The following is a 22,413-nucleotide window of genomic DNA, read 5'->3' on the forward strand; positions in this document are numbered from 1 at the left end:
AATGGCCTGGAGAAATTGAAGGCAGTGAATAATGGTGACAAGTATCAGTCTGATTGTGACCAGAGTAAAAATTAAAGAAGAATTTAATTGCTTTGAATTGAATGTAAATGAAATAAATTGTTTCTCATAAAGGTTAAAGGTCTCAGACTATAACGACTTTTTTATTTAATGCTTCCACCCTTTTAATTTCATCTCATTCCATTCACGTTTTACACTTTACTTTTTTTAACGTAACTCAAGGTCTGATTCAATTAATTAATTATACATTACAAAAATTATATAAAATAAAAAATAAATACTCATATTTAAGATACGTAGACAAGTGAGTTCTGTTCATACCAACATAATATATTTTTGTTAACGGATTCTATTGCAATAAGATACATACACACATATTATTTTAGGATGGTCGAGTGGTTGAATAAAGACTATTGAATGTATTTTTTAATATGTCTTAAGTTCGAATCTTTCCTCGTTTACTAATAGGGGTAGTTATGAAGCTCTTACCCGATCGGTGATTTTAAAGTTTCGAGAAATTAATTAAAAACTTAACCCAAACACTCTAGGTCGTCAAAATAAAAATAAAAATAAAAATAAGATGCACATGAAACATTCTCAAATTTAAGATGTTTGTTATTATTTAAACGTTTTATGGGCATAATTATAAGTGATTGATTAATGTTTGTACTGAAATTCACCCTGAATCCCACATTAATTGATTGGAGTTATAACCCAACACACAAAATTGATCAGTGTAATTTATGGAGGCATTGAATGAGAAGAGGTTTCTAAAATGAAAGCACACACCTTCTCACATTTAATATCACCACCCATTCAAAAATATTTCCCTCACACAACAACACTTTGACATTTGAATTCAAAAATCTACCACTTTTCTCAAATTGATTTCAAAATTTATAACCAAACCAAGTTGTGCATGAATATATGCGAAGTCATGGGTACCACCACCTCTTAATATTATTTCCACAATTACTACCATATATTAAACTAAACTACTATGTGCCCTACATGTTCACTACCCAATTTTAAACTAACTACTCTTTCATCGTTATCATTTCCCCTTAATCATGGTTCCCTAATTCAAACATTACACTTGATAACCAACCCCTGAGTGATCGAGTGATCGAATAGAGGCTTTTGGGTATATTACTCAAGAGGTATTGAGTTCGATTCTTTTTTATTGTTAATAGAGATGACCATTGAAGGATTATCCGACCCTTAACTTCAAGGCCCAAGAGGATTAGTTGAGGTAAAAGAAAATTGACACAAACACACAGATTAAAAAAAACAAAAAAGAACATTACCCTTGATTCTCTTTTGAGTCTTTATTAAATTTAAAAAAAGGACAAAAACTGAATAAATATAAATTATCATTAGGTAGGTACTTTAAGGTTTTTACTAAAATTTAAAAAATTTCATGGGTTTTGTCAAAATTTGTGAAAAAAGAAAAAGAACCTTCTGTCACTAATCTTGTTAAATTTGATGTAAAAAAGACTTATATATATGGTAATTAGTAAGTGAAAACAAGTGATTTGACAAAAGAAGAATATCTTTAGGAAGAATCTCCGACAAGTCGTCCTCTAAAGGGATGAGGTCACTCGCGTCTGAACAAAAAAAAAATGAAAAAGAAGAAGATAAATCCACCGACAAGATTCGAACCGGGGACTTGAAGATTTCGGCTCAGAAACGACATCCACCACCGTCACGTCGGCCCCTTCTTTTAGACTTTTAACGCATTTTCAAGTTTGACCGCCACCGTCATCTAACGCCATCACAACTTCCACTAACTATATAAAGATAAAATTAAAGCTCATGATTTAAAATAAAATTCAAGATTTAATATTTTAAACATATTAAAAAGAAACGTTGTGTATATTAAACTTATTTTTAAAATATTTAAAAATATTATGATTCATCACTTTATTTGAAAATATTCATAAATTATATAATAAATTTTTTATTAAATACTTGAAAACAATACTATAATTATATAAATTAGAAGTTAAAACGTACACGGCGATCTTATCTTTTTACACAAATATAATAAAGTCAACAAAATTGATTATGACATTTTCCTTTTTGATTTAATTGTTTTATTATAATTTTTCTGATAATTAAAAATATTTATTAAAGAGAATGAGTGTAACCAGAAATTGGATAAAGTGTAAATAAAATTCCAGTAAATAAAAATAGATACTTACAAATTGAATAATTCTATGATGCTTATAAAATATAATTTTAAGGAAATTAACACCATGGAATAAATCAGTCATCTTCATCCAACGGTTTAAATATAATATATTAGAATGTAGAATTAAAAATTACGTTAAAAAGAGAAAAATAGGGAAAAAAGGTCACCGTTAAAACTGAAAAAACTGTCCTATAAGTAAGTAACAACGCAACATTAAAAAATGAAAATAAATTAATTAATTAAAAAAAAAAAAGCTTGGATTTAGAAAAGGGTGAAGTTTATATTAGCTAAAGAGAAGGAAAATCATACAAATATTTCGTTTTTAGACAACACTCACAACAGAAAACAAAAACACAACACAACTCAAACACAGAGAGATAGATAAAAGAGAGAGAAACAGAGATTTGTGTTGAGGTTCAAGATCTTGTCAGATCGACCACAACCAACTGTAAGAATTCTCTCACATTCTTCCTCTACTTCCTCTTCCTCTTCCTCCTTCTTATTCATCACTTTTTCAGTTACATTTTTGTTTGAACAAGTCTTTTATTTGATCTAAAAAAAAAACGCTCTCTGTTTGATCTTCTTCTTCTTCTTCTTCTCTCTTTTCAACCCTTTTCTCTTATGGGGTTCCTTGTTTTTTTGTTCTTTATCATTTCTCCACTTGGGTTTCAAGATTTGTTTTTGTTTTTGTTGTACATGTTGCATGCATTTTCTGGTCTTCTTCTTTAAATTTTTGTTTCAGCTTGAGATGATTCATCTTGTTATTATTTTTTTTTTTTTTCAAGTATTATAAATCTTTCTTTTTTTGAATTTAATAAATGGATATGTTTTGTTTCAGTCTTTCCCTCATGCTATGTTATTTAATGTAACCATATAAATAGAAAGTTTATATGTGAAAAAAAAAAAAAAACTGTTTTTTTTCCTTACTATTACCTTGTTTGATCTATATATTTCCTTTTTGATATCTCTTCTCAAGCTCATTTTTTTCCGAAATTTGCTTTAAAATTTTGTGGGAATACTTAATACCCTTATAGATTTTTTTTTTTTTAAGTGCCAAAAAGCACAGTGAAAAGTATAGGGATAAAAGAGTATAGCAAAATAAGTTGAGATATGTGATTTACTTCACTTTTTGCACATGTGGTTGTTGTTGTTTGAAGGCTTTCACCTTAAGGAGACATGAATTTATGAAACTTGATTGAAATTGAAGTAACCTTAGATTATGAATTTATTTTTTCAAAAAATGGAAAGTTTAAATCCTAAGATGAAAATTTCAGTGCATAATTTCTCCAGATCTATATTGCAATACGCGTTGTGTAGAACATGGAGTTCTCTGTAGCCTTGGTTTTGGTTATACTTTTTATGCTTTTGCAATATTTTTGGGGCTGTTATTAAAAGTATATCTGTATTTTTTATTATGGAAATTAGAACAATTTATTTTCTATTTGTTATGAAAGCAGTATTAATCAGCCCTTTTTTCTTTATTTTATTTTATTATGTGAGCTTTTGTTGTATGATTTGGAGTGTGGATATGGGAATTTTAGTTACTGATGGAATTGTGTGCATAGAACTTTAATAAAATTCGAAAATTTAGAGATGTAAGGGAAATAATAGGTGAGAAAGACAAATAGTTACATGCTCTCACTATCTTGAAGTCTTTCATGTTGTATATTTTCAAATAAATCGTTTCCTCGAAATATTGAAATCAATAATTTGACAACCTTTCAACTTGTTCTTGAACTTATGTGAGCAATTCAAAGTTTTGAATATTTCTCTGAACTCATGAATCTCAAAGCAACCATGAAAACTTCTTACTTATACTGCATTAAATTATTTGCTTATCTAGGTTGTGCCTTTTTGTATCTTTCTGTTTCTGATATATTTTCTAAGATTTAGTCAGATTGGGGATCGCCTTCTTCAATGAGTTCACATGGAGATGTGTATCAGGGACTGGGACATGGTTAAAATAGACTTTCATGGTTGTTTTGGCTGTGGTGGTTAATTGACATGTTTAGCATTTGTTGTTCTGTATGAAAGAACATACAAATAATATAAGTATGCTGCAAACAATCTTTTTATGGATAAATTTTGTTGTAGGCTCTTTATCAGCACCGAGGGGGTGTTTATTTGCTTTTAATGAGCTGCAAATGTCAATTTTACGAAGCATAATGGACTTCATTGTTTCAATTTTCATACAGGGTGATGGGGAGGGAACTCATGGATGTACACATGGATAAGAAGCCAAACGGCGTTCTGAAGTCAAATGGTGCATCTCACGATAATGTCCATGTTGCCCCCAAAATTTCAGAGGACCACATTGAAGCAAAGGACTATGATGTGAAAGAATGCACTGAAGAAAACTCTGTTGATAATTGTCATGACAAACAAGATGTGGTAGTTGTCAAAAGCAAAAACTTTGATACTGATGAGGCTAAGGATCAACATGAGAGTCCTGGATCTCAGAAGTCAAGCTGTCCTACATCTAAACCTCGTGGTCCTGCTAATGTGCATACAAGTAAAATTGTCTCGCAGCCTTTTGCTCTGGCAACTGAAAAGCGTGCATCGGGCGCAACTCGGCATGTTGGGTTTGAAACTGCAGCTGATGTTAACAATGTCCAAACCCCTGTTCCTAAGAAAACTTCACAGGTAATGGAAACCCTCATTGGTGTATATTGGTATATGTCATGCCCTGTTATTTATTCTTCAAGTGAGGAAATCAATGAACACAATGAAAAGGCAACTGTGGTCAATCTCTACTTAGATTGGGTTAACGTTAGGTATAATCAACTTTTAGTAAAGAGTTTCGGACTGAGAAAGATGCCCAAAAAATAAATGTACTGTGTGTTAAGGTAGAGGTTATCTCACCATGTATGTGCATTAGAAGACTTGTCAAAGGAAAAATTTAAAACAATTTCTTAAAAGTTTTATTGTACTTTCCACTTTTCTGTTGTAATTAATTCTGTTTTGCAGTTAACTTAAATTTCTTTTTTTCTAGAGTATTGATATTTTATGGCTTTCGTTCCTGCATGTTTACTATCTTATAGTTCTTTTTTTCCAATTAGAAGTGGACAACCTTTTTTCTTTATTTCGTTTGTGACTGCTTCTGAGGCTTTAGATTAATTGATTTACTTGCTTTGATCCGTCAGCTACTTAGATGATTGTGCCAGTTGATTTTCTACCCAATTGATGTAAACTTAATTATTCAGGGGATCATGCTTAGGATCTTTGCCCATATTATGGCTTCTTGATTTAGGTTTAGGAAATGTTTCAAATCTTTTTTGTTTTAATCAGAATTTAACTAGATCATAACCTTTGTTTTCTTGCAACTGTTATGGCTTTCCTGGTGCACCTTAGGAAAATTTGTAAACTACATGTTTTTGGTCTTCTCATCTGACTTCTTTCCAGTTGAAAGGAATGTTTATGAGAATTATCAATTTCTTTGGTGTGAAGGGAAATGCCGATGGAAATTATGAAGTGTTATTGAACTTGTTTGGGATTATCAATGTTTCAATTGTAAATGTTAAGTTTTAAGATGTTGCTAGTCTTTAAACTCTTTCCCTTTTTTCCAGCCGAGCTCGCCCCTGACATCAAAGAAGCTATCTCAACTTGATAATAAGAAGCTCCCAGATGAAGAAGATACTTGGTCTGTTGCTTCCTCGTATCCTATGGTTTATGTTTTGTGCTTTATGTTGTAGTCTTTTTTTTAACTATATTTTTGTACATTAGTTTGGTTTATGTATTGGATTATCCTTAGCTATAAATAGTACTGCTACATCTGTCCGAAAGGTAACCATTGGAACAGCTCCTAAATTTCGATCTTATGAACGTGCTGAGAAACGGAAGGAGGTATACTCTGAATCAAACATTAAATGTATAGTTTCTTTACTGTGTTTGTATTACATTTATTAGTCTATTTATGTTTGTCGTAATTCCCCTCATCCAGTTCTACTCAAAATTAGAGCAAAAACAACAAGCATTAGAGGCAGAGAGAAGCCAGTGTGAAGCAAGACAAAAGGTGGACTTTTATAAATGTCTTTCACATAATGTATCTGTTCACACGGTTTTTTTTTTTTTTTGTCACATATGTGAAGATGCTATTATTGAAGAAACCACCCTTAAAAATTTCTTGTATCTATTTCCAGGAAGACCAAGAAGCTGCCATCAAGCAACTTAGGAAGAACATGTTTGTCAAAGCAAATCCAGTTCCTAGTTTTTACTACGAGCCGCCCCCACCAAAGGCTGAACTTAAGAAGGTATTTCTTTTAATGGTTAGAATTCCATAAACTTTATTAATGTGTATGGAGATGGTGTGAATCCTTTAATTAAAGACATAAATATCAACCAGAGAATGAAAATATTTGGACTTATTTGAATCCTATTTTTATGGTCTAGGATTTACCTACAAACTAGAGCAATGTGTTTTAGTCCAGAGTAGCTTAAATCAAGGACTCAAATTTCTCAGTTTCTTATCAAAACATAGAAAATGAAAAATATTAATATGAAATAAACCTTAGGGTCTTAATTAATGAAACGGGGCGGGATGTTATCGTAATAAATAATAAATATTAGCAAACATATTCACTGGACATGTTATTACTGGAATGAGAACTGGCATATGTTATACCTGCAGCTTCTGATGGAACACAAAATATTAATTTTCTTATTTGTCTTTGATGCCAGCTGCCATTGACAAGACCCAAATCTCCAAAACTAAACAGTTTGAGCCGGAGAAAGAGCTGCAGTGATGCAGTTAACACCTCTTCCCCTGATGACAAGGGAAGAATTTGTGCTCGGGCACAGCGCCGCAGCCTCGGTTGCTTCAAAGAAGAATCCCCTGCTTCCACTACAAAAACTAAGGTGCGAGGACAGAATACTAATGGCGCTTGCAAGGTGAAAAACCAACTGAAGCAGTCAGAGAAAACACAAACCTCTCCTCAGAAGATCACAGAGCAAGCGATTGCAGATATCAGTGTTGAGTCCTGAACTGCTGGTTTTTGACTAACTATTTAAGTTGGAGAAATAGTCTTCAATTTCCATAACACTACCATATGGATGTTCCAAAAGAAATAGCCTGTTTCTTTTCATCTGCAATGACTTCTTTTAAGTTGTTTGTGTTGATGTGAATTGTATATTTTTTGTAAGTTATCTTGGTACATATCATGTTATATATAAAAATTTATCAATTTTAACATGGACCAAAAGTGTTGTTTCATCTAATATTTTTCTTAGCAAATGGAACTTGGTGTTCCAGTTTTCTAATTTCAATTTCTTTTCGATTGAATATGTTTTCAGGGTTTTACTTTGGATTATAATAGTTTTTCTTCATTTTTGGTACATGGTGATCTGAGTTGTGGCAGGTTTCACATCTGGATTTCTTTTATTGCTGAGGTGGGAGCCAAATTTAAGTGGAATCAAGGAATGATTAGTACGTTCTAGTTGAAAGAATATACATATAATGGAATATGCTCTATATCGGATTATTGAGTTACTAGAATTTTTGTCTTTTTTTTATAATCACCGGGAGTGTTTAGCTAAGTTTGTGTACACTTTAACTAATATCTCGGAGTTTTAGAATTATTGATCGGATAAGAGTCCTAATGGTTGCCTCTATTAGTGTTTGAGGAAACTTAAATTCTCGAATTCATGAAACCTCTTTTTGTTTTTTTACCGTCAGATTATTCCATAATGGTTTATGAAGTTAGTAATTAATCCTTATGATATGTAAAGACAAGAGTGATGAATATGTTTGAGACAATGTGAATTCTCTATATCCAAACCAACAGTTGTTTCCCCAAACATAAAAACATAGAGCTAAAACAAATTATAATCATCTGGTTTAACTTCCAAAATGTGGATAAGAATGTCAGGGAAGGGAAAATAATTTAGACCTCTGAAGTTCTAAGAATATCATGCTTCTCCACAGTTTTAAAAATTTGACATTGAGCACCAAATGATGCCTCCATAAGGCCAATAAACAAACTCTAGCAAGCGTCCAATTCATCTAAGAAAACCATCACATGAACGCCTCATCAAATCCACTTGATAAATACAAATTTTTTTTTTTTTTTTTTGTTAAAAGATAAAGTATTTAAAAAACATATCATTTATATCACGTCAAATTTGAAGGTATCATATTATCCTGAATTATTTTAAAAATAATATCTTCTCATCATAAAAAATTACAAATACCTTTGATTTGTTATAGTTTTAAGTNATGCCTCCATAAGGCCAATAAACAAACTCTAGCAAGCGTCCAATTCATCTAAGAAAACCATCACATGAACGCCTCATCAAATCCACTTGATAAATACAAATTTTTTTTTTTTTTTTTTTTTTTTTTTTTTGTTAAAAGATAAAGTATTTAAAAAACATATCATTTATATCACGTCAAATTTGAAGGTATCATATTATCCTGAATTATTTTAAAAATAATATCTTCTCATCATAAAAAATTACAAATACCTTTGATTTGTTATAGTTTTAGATGTACGTTTGATTTAGAGTCATAAAAGATAATATCGATAATCTATCTTATAATCTAATAATTACCATGTTTGGGTGTCAAGTAATGAAATATTATAATAATTGACCAATATTAATAATGATTACTATAGATAATATAAGGGCTAATTCGATTATCGTCTGAAAGTATGTTATTTTTTTATTATCGGGGTAATCCACTGTTCATATCAATTTTACCCTTAATTAATAAACATTTTGGACATAGATACTCTCATATTTCTACTAAATAACAACTAGTTCAAATGTGTGAAATTACTTCTGTAACCTCATAAATTATTATTTTTGGATAGAAATACCCTCACTATTTACATAAATAATACCCAAAATACCCCAATTACCCAAGATGAGACCCAAGATGATTGCCAGTCGTCGGCCACCACAACTGATAGTCACAGCACATGACCAATCAGATCTGACCTGCCGTGTGCCAATCAAGTCATTTTCGATCAGATAGAAGGCTAGAAACGGCGAAATGACTGTAGATCTAGCGGGAAATGGGATGATCTATCTCAGTGGTAATCCTATTTTTTTAATAATAAAAAATTCTCCGAACCAAACGCTACCTAAAAGTCAAAACCACAAGAGTAAAAGTTTGGGATAAATTTGATAGTATAATAAATTATGGAGGATTTTGTAACTTCTCTAAAACTTTATGTCTTGAAAAGATTGCAATAAATCACAGGGGCCTATCATTCAGCCGATAAAAAATCTCTAACAAAACAATACAACCATCTCAAGAATCTAGTTACCAAGTTGCGTCCAAAACCATGACCACCTTAATTTCATCTTCATCTTCTTCTTTCATCCTTCAACCCCTTAAACCCTCAAAACCCTCCATACTCTCCAACTCAGACTTCCTAACTTTGACCATTATGTCAACTTCTCAACCAAAAAGACCCACCAAAAATGCTCAAAAACCCACTTCCAGCTCTCGCAAAAGGTCCTCATATGGCACCTCAAGAAGGTCCATTCTCAAGAAAACCTTTTCTCAAGAGCAAGTCACGTTCTCTGCTCCGGTCTCTGGTGACCCCCACGTTGGGATTATCGGTGGAGGCATGGCGGGTCTCGCTTGTGCTTTGAGTTTGGACCAGAAAGGTGTCAAGTCCACTGTTTTTGATACGGTTAGCTAGTTGTTTTGTTTTGTTTTGTCTTTTTCTTAAATATTTGTTTTTTGAGGTGTGAAATGTGGTATTTAAGTGGGTTTTTATATTTAGTAATTAGTATTGCAGCTTAACTCATTGAATGAGAAATTCTACAATTGAGACACTAGCATTAAGATACATATTGCTTGTAATGACTAATGTGAAACCTGAAAAAAATTATAAATGTGATGTTTGGTAATGTGGAATGACACTTTGTGAATGCACCTGTGATTTGATTAAGTGTGTGCATCAATCTCACCATTGTCTATGAAGTTCTGGAATCCTGTCTCTAGGTTAGGACTCAAATGAGTGGAGCCAAGTTGAGCTTTGAGTTATTTGAACTTGGTTCACTCACATGTGATGTTCATGTGTAGAGCTGTGATTTATGCGACCATATCAAAATTACAATTATTGGGGTTTCTGATTCTACTATGCTTTGTGTATTAGGGGATTCATGGTTTGGGAGGAAGAATGGGAACAAGAATAATTGATCCTCAACCACTGATATTTGATCATGCTGCTCAGTTCTTTACTGTGAGTGATTCTCGGTTTGGTCAGTTGGTTGATGGTTGGTTGGAGAGAGGTCTGGTGCGGCGGTGGGAAGGTATGATTGGGGAGCTTGAAGTGGGTGGCCGGTTTGTTCCATTTCCTTCTTCCCCTCCAAGATATGTTGGCATTAATGGGATGCGTCCTCTTGCTGACTCTTTATTGACCCAGGTAACTAATCTCTCTCCGCTGGTATATGTCAAGTCGTATTATGACTATAATTCCTTAAAAAAGTATCATACTCTTTTATGCACTGCCTAATCGGTAATATTACCAATTTGGTTAAGCTATATATAAGGCAACGTATTATATTGGTATGCCATTAATATTGAAATAGGTAAATCAAATTCCTTTTTTCTGCTTGTCATGACTGAGTTTATTTTGATGCTTGGTGCAGACATCTCTGGTTAATGTTGTGAGACCTTGCTGGATAAGTAAACTTGAGCCATTTAACGGGATGTGGCACTTGAGTGAGAATGGAAAACCGCGTGGGCAGTTTGATATAATTATTATTGCTCATAATGGTGATTTAGTGCTGCCATCCTTGCTTTTTCCAATGAACTTAGTTTAATGTTATACTATTCCTGTTTTGTGTTAAGAAAATGTTGTTTATGACATCGAAATTAATGTTATAATGGCCTCCTTTTTGGAAAAATGAATCATATCTGATTCTGCTTCCAATCATTACAAGGGAGTTAGGAATGGCAAACTGGCCGTTTGGTACAGAAAACCCGCCCATAATCCTTTAATGCTTGTGCTTGAAGTATGCAGAATGTGCTCATTCAAAATGAAAAATTCTCAGAATTGATACCAGTATGAATTACTTTTAGAGATCTCAATACGTTCATATCAGTAATTTCCTGCTGAATTCATTGAAATTTGTGTCCATTGTAATGTTTTGGTTTTATTGAAGATTTTATATTTTGTATAATGTAGTAATTTAGAGTAAGTTTCTGGATCAGGAAGACAAGGTGATAGAAGTCGCCTTTTTGTTCATTAATTAATTATATAGCTGCTAATCCGCATTTTTTTAGAAACATTTTTTGGTTTTCCTTATAGTAATGATTCCTCTATTTAATTTATAGGAAAATGTGCAAATCGCTTACTTGGTTCTTCAGGCTTACCTCTCATTGCTAGACAAATGAAGGTAGACTTTAAAATATTAAATTTGTTGAATGCAATCTAGACTCTGCTCTATCTTTAGTCACTATCTGCCTTGCCAAATTGTTTTGGATAATTCACATTTTTTTTGTCTGTAGAGGCTGGAACTGAGTTCCATATGGGCTCTCCTTGCAGCATTTGAGGACCCCCTTCCCATAGGTGGGGAATTCACATTTGAAGGAGCCTTTGTTAAAGGAGTTGATTCTCTCTCATGGATGGCAAATAACTCAATGAAACTTTTGGGTTCTCAAAGTAATGGTCCTCAATGTTGGACCTTTTTCAGCACTGCAGCTTATGGAAAGCAAAACAAGGTTCCACAGGTTAGTTACATGTTTACACATGGTTATATGCAGGGTATCGCATAGTTTTGACCAATTGATTTTATGGAGAGTTGAATTCGTATATGTGAATCTCGAAGCTCCATTTTTTCTCCCAGGCATTGGAATAATGGCATTAGATTGAGTAGAAAGCCAGGGCAGGATTTTTCTTTGATGACTCTAAACTATTGAAATAAGGAAAAGTGTTCAGTTTTATATGCATATTTAAGTAAATTTTGTTAAAAGATTAGCACTGAATGTTCCATTTTATGAGTGAAGAAATATGATCAGTTTAAGGGCATTCTTTGGTGTAGTAAAGGTGGTTGTAGTTATGCATTGCAATAAGGTTTTTCTGCAAGACATTGATATTATTCCAATCATGTTATCAGGAAAACATCCCAACTGCCACTGCAGAGAAGGTGAAAACAGGTATGCTTCACGGTGTTGAAACTGCACTTGGACTACCAAAGTCTTCACTTCAGAAACCCCTTTACACTCGAGTCCAATTATGGTAAGACACTGCTTCTCCTTAACATACCTTTGTGAGTGCATTACTATGTTCAATTTTCAATCCTTTAGCAATTTTCGAAAGGCTTAAGACACATTTGAGCACAAAGGTCTCTTAGGACTCGAGTGTAAAGCGCAGTACTTCCTCAAAGTTTAGGAGTTCTTTCAAAACTAGAAGGAATATTATATTTTGCAAGAGTCGTAAAATAAAACATAAAAGAAGGAAACAAAAAATGTGGTTCTAGTATTCACCATGCAAAATTTGAAAAGTTAAGGAGCTTTACCTGTTGTCTAGAATTTACTGGAATTTTTATTATGATCCTCCCTTAAATAGTTTGAGATCTGTTGGCTAGGCGCTTTATTGATTATCACAACAGTGGATAAAAACAAGGTTCTTTCTTGTTAGACGTAGATTAATCCTAGGATCGTGTAGACACACAAAATGTAAACACTTGAAAATGATCTTTATTGCCTCCTGCATTTCATCATAACTTGCGGCTTTTTCATCAAACTTGCACTTCACCAGTCGTGCTGTGTTTTAGGAGTAAGCACACACTTTTTCCTTTTACTGCTGCTTTTTCTTTGAATAGTTTATGTTTTCTACTTGTTAATGGGTTTTGAGTACCAAGGAAATTTATGAAAACGTTGGGTTACTCTGCATTCATTTTGGTTGATTTTCTTTTTTGGGATGTGTAGGGGTGCAGCCCTTCCCACTAACACTCCGAGTATCCCATGCATCTTTGACCCTCATGGAAGGGCTGGTATCTGTGGCGATTGGTTGCTGGGTTCAAGTTTAGAGTGTGCAGCCTTAAGTGGCATGGCTCTTGCCAATCATGTGAGGATATGCTATTCTTTTTCACTTAATTGGTACTATTTGTGCTCTCAAGAGCAAGTCACGTTCTCTGCTCCGGTCTCTGGTGACCCCCACGTTGGGATTATCGGTGGAGGCATGGCGGGTCTCGCTTGTGCTTTGAGTTTGGACCAGAAAGGTGTCAAGTCCACTGTTTTTGATACGGTTAGCTAGTTGTTTTGTTTTGTTTTGTCTTTTTCTTAAATATTTGTTTTTTGAGGTGTGAAATGTGGTATTTAAGTGGGTTTTTATATTTAGTAATTAGTATTGCAGCTTAACTCATTGAATGAGAAATTCTACAATTGAGACACTAGCATTAAGATACATATTGCTTGTAATGACTAATGTGAAACCTGAAAAAAATTATAAATGTGATGTTTGGTAATGTGGAATGACACTTTGTGAATGCACCTGTGATTTGATTAAGTGTGTGCATCAATCTCACCATTGTCTATGAAGTTCTGGAATCCTGTCTCTAGGTTAGGACTCAAATGAGTGGAGCCAAGTTGAGCTTTGAGTTATTTGAACTTGGTTCACTCACATGTGATGTTCATGTGTAGAGCTGTGATTTATGCGACCATATCAAAATTACAATTATTGGGGTTTCTGATTCTACTATGCTTTGTGTATTAGGGGATTCATGGTTTGGGAGGAAGAATGGGAACAAGAATAATTGATCCTCAACCACTGATATTTGATCATGCTGCTCAGTTCTTTACTGTGAGTGATTCTCGGTTTGGTCAGTTGGTTGATGGTTGGTTGGAGAGAGGTCTGGTGCGGCGGTGGGAAGGTATGATTGGGGAGCTTGAAGTGGGTGGCCGGTTTGTTCCATTTCCTTCTTCCCCTCCAAGATATGTTGGCATTAATGGGATGCGTCCTCTTGCTGACTCTTTATTGACCCAGGTAACTAATCTCTCTCCGCTGGTATATGTCAAGTCGTATTATGACTATAATTCCTTAAAAAAGTATCATACTCTTTTATGCACTGCCTAATCGGTAATATTACCAATTTGGTTAAGCTATATATAAGGCAACGTATTATATTGGTATGCCATTAATATTGAAATAGGTAAATCAAATTCCTTTTTTCTGCTTGTCATGACTGAGTTTATTTTGATGCTTGGTGCAGACATCTCTGGTTAATGTTGTGAGACCTTGCTGGATAAGTAAACTTGAGCCATTTAACGGGATGTGGCACTTGAGTGAGAATGGAAAACCGCGTGGGCAGTTTGATATAATTATTATTGCTCATAATGGTGATTTAGTGCTGCCATCCTTGCTTTTTCCAATGAACTTAGTTTAATGTTATACTATTCCTGTTTTGTGTTAAGAAAATGTTGTTTATGACATCGAAATTAATGTTATAATGGCCTCCTTTTTGGAAAAATGAATCATATCTGATTCTGCTTCCAATCATTACAAGGGAGTTAGGAATGGCAAACTGGCCGTTTGGTACAGAAAACCCGCCCATAATCCTTTAATGCTTGTGCTTGAAGTATGCAGAATGTGCTCATTCAAAATGAAAAATTCTCAGAATTGATACCAGTATGAATTACTTTTAGAGATCTCAATACGTTCATATCAGTAATTTCCTGCTGAATTCATTGAAATTTGTGTCCATTGTAATGTTTTGGTTTTATTGAAGATTTTATATTTTGTATAATGTAGTAATTTAGAGTAAGTTTCTGGATCAGGAAGACAAGGTGATAGAAGTCGCCTTTTTGTTCATTAATTAATTATATAGCTGCTAATCCGCATTTTTTTAGAAACATTTTTTGGTTTTCCTTATAGTAATGATTCCTCTATTTAATTTATAGGAAAATGTGCAAATCGCTTACTTGGTTCTTCAGGCTTACCTCTCATTGCTAGACAAATGAAGGTAGACTTTAAAATATTAAATTTGTTGAATGCAATCTAGACTCTGCTCTATCTTTAGTCACTATCTGCCTTGCCAAATTGTTTTGGATAATTCACATTTTTTTTGTCTGTAGAGGCTGGAACTGAGTTCCATATGGGCTCTCCTTGCAGCATTTGAGGACCCCCTTCCCATAGGTGGGGAATTCACATTTGAAGGAGCCTTTGTTAAAGGAGTTGATTCTCTCTCATGGATGGCAAATAACTCAATGAAACTTTTGGGTTCTCAAAGTAATGGTCCTCAATGTTGGACCTTTTTCAGCACTGCAGCTTATGGAAAGCAAAACAAGGTTCCACAGGTTAGTTACATGTTTACACATGGTTATATGCAGGGTATCGCATAGTTTTGACCAATTGATTTTATGGAGAGTTGAATTCGTATATGTGAATCTCGAAGCTCCATTTTTTCTCCCAGGCATTGGAATAATGGCATTAGATTGAGTAGAAAGCCAGGGCAGGATTTTTCTTTGATGACTCTAAACTATTGAAATAAGGAAAAGTGTTCAGTTTTATATGCATATTTAAGTAAATTTTGTTAAAAGATTAGCACTGAATGTTCCATTTTATGAGTGAAGAAATATGATCAGTTTAAGGGCATTCTTTGGTGTAGTAAAGGTGGTTGTAGTTATGCATTGCAATAAGGTTTTTCTGCAAGACATTGATATTATTCCAATCATGTTATCAGGAAAACATCCCAACTGCCACTGCAGAGAAGGTGAAAACAGGTATGCTTCACGGTGTTGAAACTGCACTTGGACTACCAAAGTCTTCACTTCAGAAACCCCTTTACACTCGAGTCCAATTATGGTAAGACACTGCTTCTCCTTAACATACCTTTGTGAGTGCATTACTATGTTCAATTTTCAATCCTTTAGCAATTTTCGAAAGGCTTAAGACACATTTGAGCACAAAGGTCTCTTAGGACTCGAGTGTAAAGCGCAGTACTTCCTCAAAGTTTAGGAGTTCTTTCAAAACTAGAAGGAATATTATATTTTGCAAGAGTCGTAAAATAAAACATAAAAGAAGGAAACAAAAAATGTGGTTCTAGTATTCACCATGCAAAATTTGAAAAGTTAAGGAGCTTTACCTGTTGTCTAGAATTTACTGGAATTTTTATTATGATCCTCCCTTAAATAGTTTGAGATCTGTTGGCTAGGCGCTTTATTGATTATCACAACAGTGGATAAAAACAAGGTTCTTTCTTGTTAGACGTAGATTAATCCTAGGATGGTGTAGACACACAAAATGTAAACACTTGAAAATGATCTTTATTGCCTCCTGCATTTCATCATAACTTGTGGCTTTTTCATCAAACTTGCACTTCACCAGTCGTGCCGTGTTTTAGGAGTAAACACACACTTTTTCCTCTTACTGCTGCTTTTTCTTTGAATAGTTTATGTTTTCTACTTGTTAATGGGTTTTGAGTACCAAGGAAATTTATGAAAACGTTGGGTTACTCTGCATTCATTTTGGTTGATTTTCTTTTTTGGGATGTGTAGGGGTGCAGCCCTTCCCACTAACACTCCGAGTATCCCATGCATCTTTGACCCTCATGGAAGGGCCGGTATCTGTGGCGATTGGTTGCTGGGTTCAAGTTTAGAGTGTGCAGCCTTAAGTGGCATGGCTCTTGCCAATCATGTGAGGATATGCTATTCTTTTTCACTTAATTGGTCTATTTGTGCATAGAAACGTATGTATCTCTCAATTTACCTATAATGTCAAATTACATTAATCTGTAACTTAACTCCTTTATAAGACTGAGGTTATATATATACACATAAACATGAAATCTTGATTAATCATTTATAAAGCTTGATTACTTGTGTATAAATAATTTATTGGGGTTTGCAATTCAGATAGTAGATTACTTACAAAGTGGTGGAGTTCATCCTGAGGAGTTTGCTGTTGGTTTGCACAATGAGTTTCGACCCCTTGAAGGACATGATATCGGGCAATTTCCAGGTTTGGAGTCCACGGAGAAGGAGGAGTTTCAATCATATCAACTTACCCCTTGAATCCGTAATCAGGCTATGAAGATTTTAGGTATATTGTGTATATTGTGTTGATGCAATGTCCTTTCCTTCATATGCTTGGTCGATACTTGATTGTCATGTTCATCATCTTGTTTGTCTTTCTAGGATGATTAGGTGGCAGAACTACTGCACGAAGGTAGTTATTGGAAAAGTTGGTAAGCTAGATAGTCGAGTTCATTCTGCTACATCGTCCATTTATGAAACCAGATGACAAATGTACGTTTAAAGGGGATTTTTGGGGGAATTAATCTTTATAGAAAGCTGTCGTTCTCAGTTGCAGGTGACACGAAACATGATAGTTCCCCTGTAAGGTTGAACACGAAGCCAAATAGCAGATTCCGGTATACCAAGCTTAACAGATATCACCGCTTCTGCAGCAGCATGGGATGAGACAATGTAAATTTTGCAGCTTTGATTAATGGAACTTACTAGTTAGTGAACCACATCACACTTATCATCTAATCAGGTTTAGTAGGTGGAGCTTCATCCACGATGAGCTCATACCAAACCGTGTGAACATGTTGAAACTGAAAGTTGTAAAAAAGTTCTCTGAAGTTATAAATTTCAGTTGTAATGGCGACGATGCTTCTTGAATTTTGAAGTCTCCTCCATTTGCAAAAACAAAGCTGGAAAATGATTACAGCCTCAGGCTTCATTAATTACAATCCTTTTGTAACATACCATACTAATACGTTGTTTCACAAAAAAAAAAAAAAAAAAAAAAAAAAAAAAAAAAAAAAAAAAAAAATTACTGCATTCGAATAAAGATATTGAACTTATTATAAATACAACGCATAAGAAAGAAGAAAGAGATGCTGGAACAAGAGATGAGACGCATGAAAAGAAAGAGGGTGTTGATGTGTTGGGTTGTGATAGTTATAGTTGGCGCATGTTGGACAGAAGGAGCTGATGGCGGTTGTCAAAGTGAATGTGAAAATGTCATTGGTTGCTTAAGCTCGATGGAATGCAGCTTAGCCTGTGTTGTTGCATGTACCCTCAGCTTCCCGGGTCCTTGTGATCTTACCCGTATTTTTCTTCCCGGGTCCTTGTGATCTTACCCGTATTTTTCTTCCCGGGTCCTTGTGATCTTACCCGTATTTTTCTAACTCTTCTCTAGTCTCTACTATTTTCTTCATAGTTTTCTATTTCATGCAATATCTTGAAAGAACCTTACATTTACAAAGTTAAGATTATCGCATTCCCATTGCAAATGAAATGATAGACATTCGATAGTAAATGTACAACTTTTATTAATTCATGTGAATATTGTTTTGTAGTTGTTTGCTGATGATACTGTTTTTGTTTTCAAAAACAGGTTACTTCCAAGATTACAGAAACAGGAAAGACAAAATATGTGGTCATCTGGGATTGTTATGATAATGTTATTGGCATTGTAGACTCAGATTAGTTAAGAGGCAATCACTGTAACTGCTGCTGCTCGTTCATTTGATCGGTTATTCAACTAATGTATATGTTTTATTGGTTTAATAAATGTAAACAATATTTAATGTGTGTTTAAGACAAGTTACTTGAATATGCATTTATGATTTGCTTGAAGTTGAACACCAGCATGGCAGCACCACATGGACAGTACAATCTAGAATGGCACAAAAGGTAATAATAAACCTATATTGATTTTCAATTTTATTTAAAAATATTATATAAATAATGCCATCTTATATTTTCTGTGATTCTGTCTCAAAGGGAGAGTACAAAATTCTCTTCGGTCCAATCACTTGCTGTTATTTTTGCCGTGTCTACCAAAGCTTCAAGTTCTCAAACAAAAAAAGCCCTCGTCAAGGACATGCAAAAAGTCCTCGTATGGCGCAGCGAAAAGGTCCATGCTCAAGGAAACCTTATCTGATGAGCAATTCACGTTCACTGCACCTTTCTCTGACGACCCCCGCGTGGGGATTCTCGGCGAGGCATGGCAGGTCTAGTTTGTGCGTTCAGTTTGGACAAGAAGGGTGTCAAGTCCACGGTTTTTGATACGGTTAGTTAGTCATTTCGTTAAATTTGTGTTTTTTTGAGTTGGGAAATGTGTGTATTTACGTGGGGTGTTTGTATTTAAGAGTGTAGCTTAACTCTTTTGGATGATTGTAGTTTAACGCTGCTAATTGCCGAGTATTTCATTATATATTTTCAATGGGGAATCAGCCGATTAATACAGGCAAAACAGATCGAAACTTGAAATGGAATACGTATTACGTGTAATTATTAATGTGAAACTTGTAATGTTGAAGTAAAATCTCTGTATCAACGTCAATTTAACATGGAATATTGACTTGTAACGAGGTTAATTGTAATATACGATGTGAAGAGTTGTACAATGTTAAATATTTGATGTTTGGTAATATCTACTGGTATTGCAGAATGACACTTTTTTTACTGCATTTTTTATATGATTAAGAATGGGTGTAATTATATCATTGTTAAAGAGGTTCTGGAGTTCTGTCTCTGGTTTAGGATTCAAATGTGAGTGGAGCCAAGTTGAGATTTGAGTTATTTGAACTTGGTTCAATTTCATATAAATGTTGCAATTGTTTGGGGTTTCTGATTCATACCATGCTTTGATATATTAGGGGATACATGGTTTGGGAGGAAGAATGGGAACAAGAATTATTGATCCTCAGCCTTTGATATTTGATCATGCTGCTCAGTTCTTTACTGTAACTGATTCTTGGTTTGGTGAATTGGAGAGAGGTCTGGTGCGGCAGTAGGAAGGCATGATCGGAGAGCTTGAAGTGGGTGGGTGATTTGTTCCATTTCCTTCTTCCCCTCCAAGATATATTGCTGCTAATGGGATGCACCGTCTTGCGACTCATTATTGGTTCAGGTAACTGATCTTTTCTAACACTGGCCTACCTGTAATATTACCGGTTCGATTAAGGATTAAGGTTTATGCTACATCTTATAATAGTTTGCTGTTAATTTTGTATGAGGTAAGTCAAACTCCTTTGTTCTTCCTGTCATGTCTGAAAATTTCTTGATACCTATTGCGGACATCTTTGGTTAACATTGTGAGACCTTGCTGGATAAGTAAACTTGAGCCTTCTAACGGGATGTGGTACTTGAGTGAGAAAGGAAAACTTCGTGGGTAGTTTGATATAACTATTATCGCTCATCATGGTGATTTAGTGCTGCCCTCGCTTTTACAAATGAATTTAGTTTAATGTTATTGTATTTCTGTTTTGTGTTAAGAATATGTTCTTTTTTTTATTTGTTATATTGACTTAAATGTTACAATTTGCTTCATTTTGGGAAAAAAAAAATCATATCTTGAATCTGTAAGATTTTGGTGTTATTCAAGAGTTGAAGATTTCTGTATAAATTTTAGTAATTAAGAGTAGGTATCTGGATCTGGAAGACCAGGTGGTGCAAGTACCCTTTTTGTTTCATTACTTAATTATACAACTTCTAATCTTCTTTGCGTGTGTGTGTGTTTACTTTTTGGCTTTTTCTGATAGCAATAATTCCTCCATGTACTGATAGGAAAATGTGCGAACTGCTTGCTTGGTTCATCAGGCATACCTCTCAGTGCTTGACAAGTGAAGGTAATCCATGAAATATTAAGTTGTTTACTGTAATCTAGACTATGCTTTATATTTAGTCCTTTAGGTCCAGCCTAAAATGTTTTTGTTCATGCTTCCATCATCCTTGTTTGTAGAGGCTGAAACTGAATTCCATATGGGTTCTCCTCGCAGCCTTTGAGGACCCCCTTCCAATAGGTGGGGAGTTCACAAGGAGCCCTTGTTAAAGGAGTTTATTCTCTCAATGAAACTTTTGGGTTCTTGAGCTAATGGTCCTCAATGTTGGACCTTTTTCAGGACTGCAGCTTTTGGAAAGCAAAACAAGGTTCCAGAGTTTACTTACATGTTTACACATGGTTATGTGCAATTATCACACAGTATTTGCTGATTGGTTTAACCCATAGTTGAATTCAATATATGTGAATACTGAAGCTCCATGTTTTCTCTCACGCATTGGAATAATGGCATTAGATTGAAAACTAGGAGAGGATTTTCCTTGGATGACTCCAAACTATTTAAATAAGACAATGAATTAAATTTTATGTGCACATTCATTTAAATTTGATGCCAATGTAATATGATGTTGTAGTTTAAGGACATCCTTTTGGTGTAATAAAGATGACTTTAGTTACGATTGCAATAAGGTTTTCTGCAAAGATATTGAAATTGTTCTAATCATGTTATTAGGAAAACATGCCGACTGCCACAGCAGAGAAGGTGAAGACAGATATGCTTGAAGGTGTTGAAGCTGCACTCGGACTACAAAAGTGTTCGCTTTAGAAGCCCTTTTACACTCAAGTCAATTATGGTAAAACACTGCCTCTTTTTGACATGCCTTTAATAAGTGCATTAGTATGTTCAATTTCTGATCTTTAGCAACTCTTAAAAGGCTCAAGACACATGTGAGCACAAAGGTCTCATAGGGCCTAGATGTTAATACTTCCTCCAATGATGTAGAATGGAAACAAAGAACATGGTGTTTCTATTATTCACTATGGGGATATTGAAAAGTTAAGGAGCTCTACCTGTGGGCTAGAATTTACCGGAATTTCCATTTGGATTCTTAAAAAGTTTGAGATATATCGGCTAGGCTTTTTATTTATTATAGGAAAAATGAATAAATATGGTTATTAAATGTTAGACATAGATCTATCCTTGGATCGTGTAGACACAAGATGTAAACCTAGAAAATGATACTTATTGGACTCTGTTTCATCACAACATGCGGCTTTTTCATCAACTTGCTCTTCACCAAATATGCTGTGGTTTNTTGATATTTGATCATGCTGCTCAGTTCTTTACTGTAACTGATTCTTGGTTTGGTGAATTGGAGAGAGGTCTGGTGCGGCAGTAGGAAGGCATGATCGGAGAGCTTGAAGTGGGTGGGTGATTTGTTCCATTTCCTTCTTCCCCTCCAAGATATATTGCTGCTAATGGGATGCACCGTCTTGCGACTCATTATTGGTTCAGGTAACTGATCTTTTCTAACGCTGGCCTACCTGTAATATTACCGGTTCGATTAAGGATTAAGGTTTATGCTACATCTTATAATAGTATGCCGTTAATTTTGTATTAGGTAAGTCAAACTCCTTTGTTCTTCCTGTCATGTCTGAAAATTTCTTGATACCTGTTGCGGACATCTTTGGTTAACATTGTGAGACCTTGCTGGATAAGTAAACTTG

At 34.4% G+C, this 22,413-nt stretch overlaps 2 protein-coding genes and 1 long non-coding RNA gene across 3 annotated transcripts; all 3 read left to right on the forward strand.

Moving 5' to 3' along the window:
* Nucleotides 1–2,526: 2,526 nt before the first annotated feature.
* On the forward strand, nucleotides 2,527–7,400 carry LOC116127376 (protein WVD2-like 2). Its single transcript, XM_031413024.1, has 7 exons — nucleotides 2,527–2,660; nucleotides 4,408–4,855; nucleotides 5,779–5,867; nucleotides 5,974–6,055; nucleotides 6,153–6,224; nucleotides 6,352–6,462; nucleotides 6,890–7,400. The coding sequence occupies exons 2-7, from the start codon at nucleotides 4,412–4,414 to the stop codon at nucleotides 7,190–7,192; spliced, it is 1,101 nt and encodes a 366-aa protein (XP_031268884.1). The 5' UTR covers nucleotides 2,527–2,660; nucleotides 4,408–4,411; the 3' UTR covers nucleotides 7,193–7,400.
* A 2,068-nt stretch (nucleotides 7,401–9,468) lies between these two features.
* LOC116127355 lies at nucleotides 9,469–17,728 on the forward strand. Its single transcript, XM_031413000.1, has 15 exons — nucleotides 9,469–9,852; nucleotides 10,321–10,590; nucleotides 10,817–10,943; nucleotides 11,505–11,566; nucleotides 11,679–11,900; nucleotides 12,287–12,408; nucleotides 13,101–13,419; nucleotides 13,888–14,157; nucleotides 14,384–14,510; nucleotides 15,072–15,133; nucleotides 15,246–15,467; nucleotides 15,854–15,975; nucleotides 16,668–16,806; nucleotides 17,025–17,211; nucleotides 17,307–17,728. Exons 1-14 carry the CDS (start codon nucleotides 9,499–9,501, stop codon nucleotides 17,181–17,183), a joined length of 2,577 nt encoding a protein of 858 aa, XP_031268860.1. The 5' UTR covers nucleotides 9,469–9,498; the 3' UTR covers nucleotides 17,184–17,211; nucleotides 17,307–17,728.
* Nucleotides 17,729–18,916: 1,188 nt separating this feature from the next.
* LOC116127373 lies at nucleotides 18,917–20,759 on the forward strand. The gene is made up of 3 exons (XR_004127599.1): nucleotides 18,917–19,194; nucleotides 19,784–20,037; nucleotides 20,694–20,759. It is a non-coding gene; the product is annotated as an uncharacterized LOC116127373 (long non-coding RNA).
* The last annotated feature ends 1,654 nt before the right edge of the window (nucleotides 20,760–22,413 follow it).

The sequence above is a fragment of the Pistacia vera genome, unplaced genomic scaffold (genome assembly GCF_008641045.1).
Source record: "Pistacia vera cultivar Batoury unplaced genomic scaffold, PisVer_v2 Contig190, whole genome shotgun sequence".
In the NCBI taxonomy this organism is placed as follows: Eukaryota; Viridiplantae; Streptophyta; class Magnoliopsida; order Sapindales; family Anacardiaceae; genus Pistacia; species Pistacia vera.

What these genes read in the sequence shown, in the direction of transcription:
- LOC116127376 (XM_031413024.1), top strand. Translation starts at nt 4,412, where the DNA reads ATGGGGAGGGAACTCATGGATGTACACATGGATAAGAAGCCAAACGGC. An exon ending in ACTTGGTCTGTTGCTTCCTC is followed by an intron (nt 5,868 to 5,973) that starts GTATCCTATGGT and finishes AGCTATAAATAG; the next exon opens with TACTGCTACATCTGTCCGAA. An exon ending in AGTGTGAAGCAAGACAAAAG is followed by an intron (nt 6,225 to 6,351) that starts GTGGACTTTTAT and finishes ATCTATTTCCAG; the next exon opens with GAAGACCAAGAAGCTGCCAT.
- LOC116127355 (XM_031413000.1), top strand. Translation starts at nt 9,499, where the DNA reads ATGACCACCTTAATTTCATCTTCATCTTCTTCTTTCATCCTTCAACCC. An exon ending in AATTATTATTGCTCATAATG is followed by an intron (nt 14,511 to 15,071) that starts GTGATTTAGTGC and finishes TTTAATTTATAG; the next exon opens with GAAAATGTGCAAATCGCTTA. An exon ending in GCATGGCTCTTGCCAATCAT is followed by an intron (nt 16,807 to 17,024) that starts GTGAGGATATGC and finishes TTTGCAATTCAG; the next exon opens with ATAGTAGATTACTTACAAAG.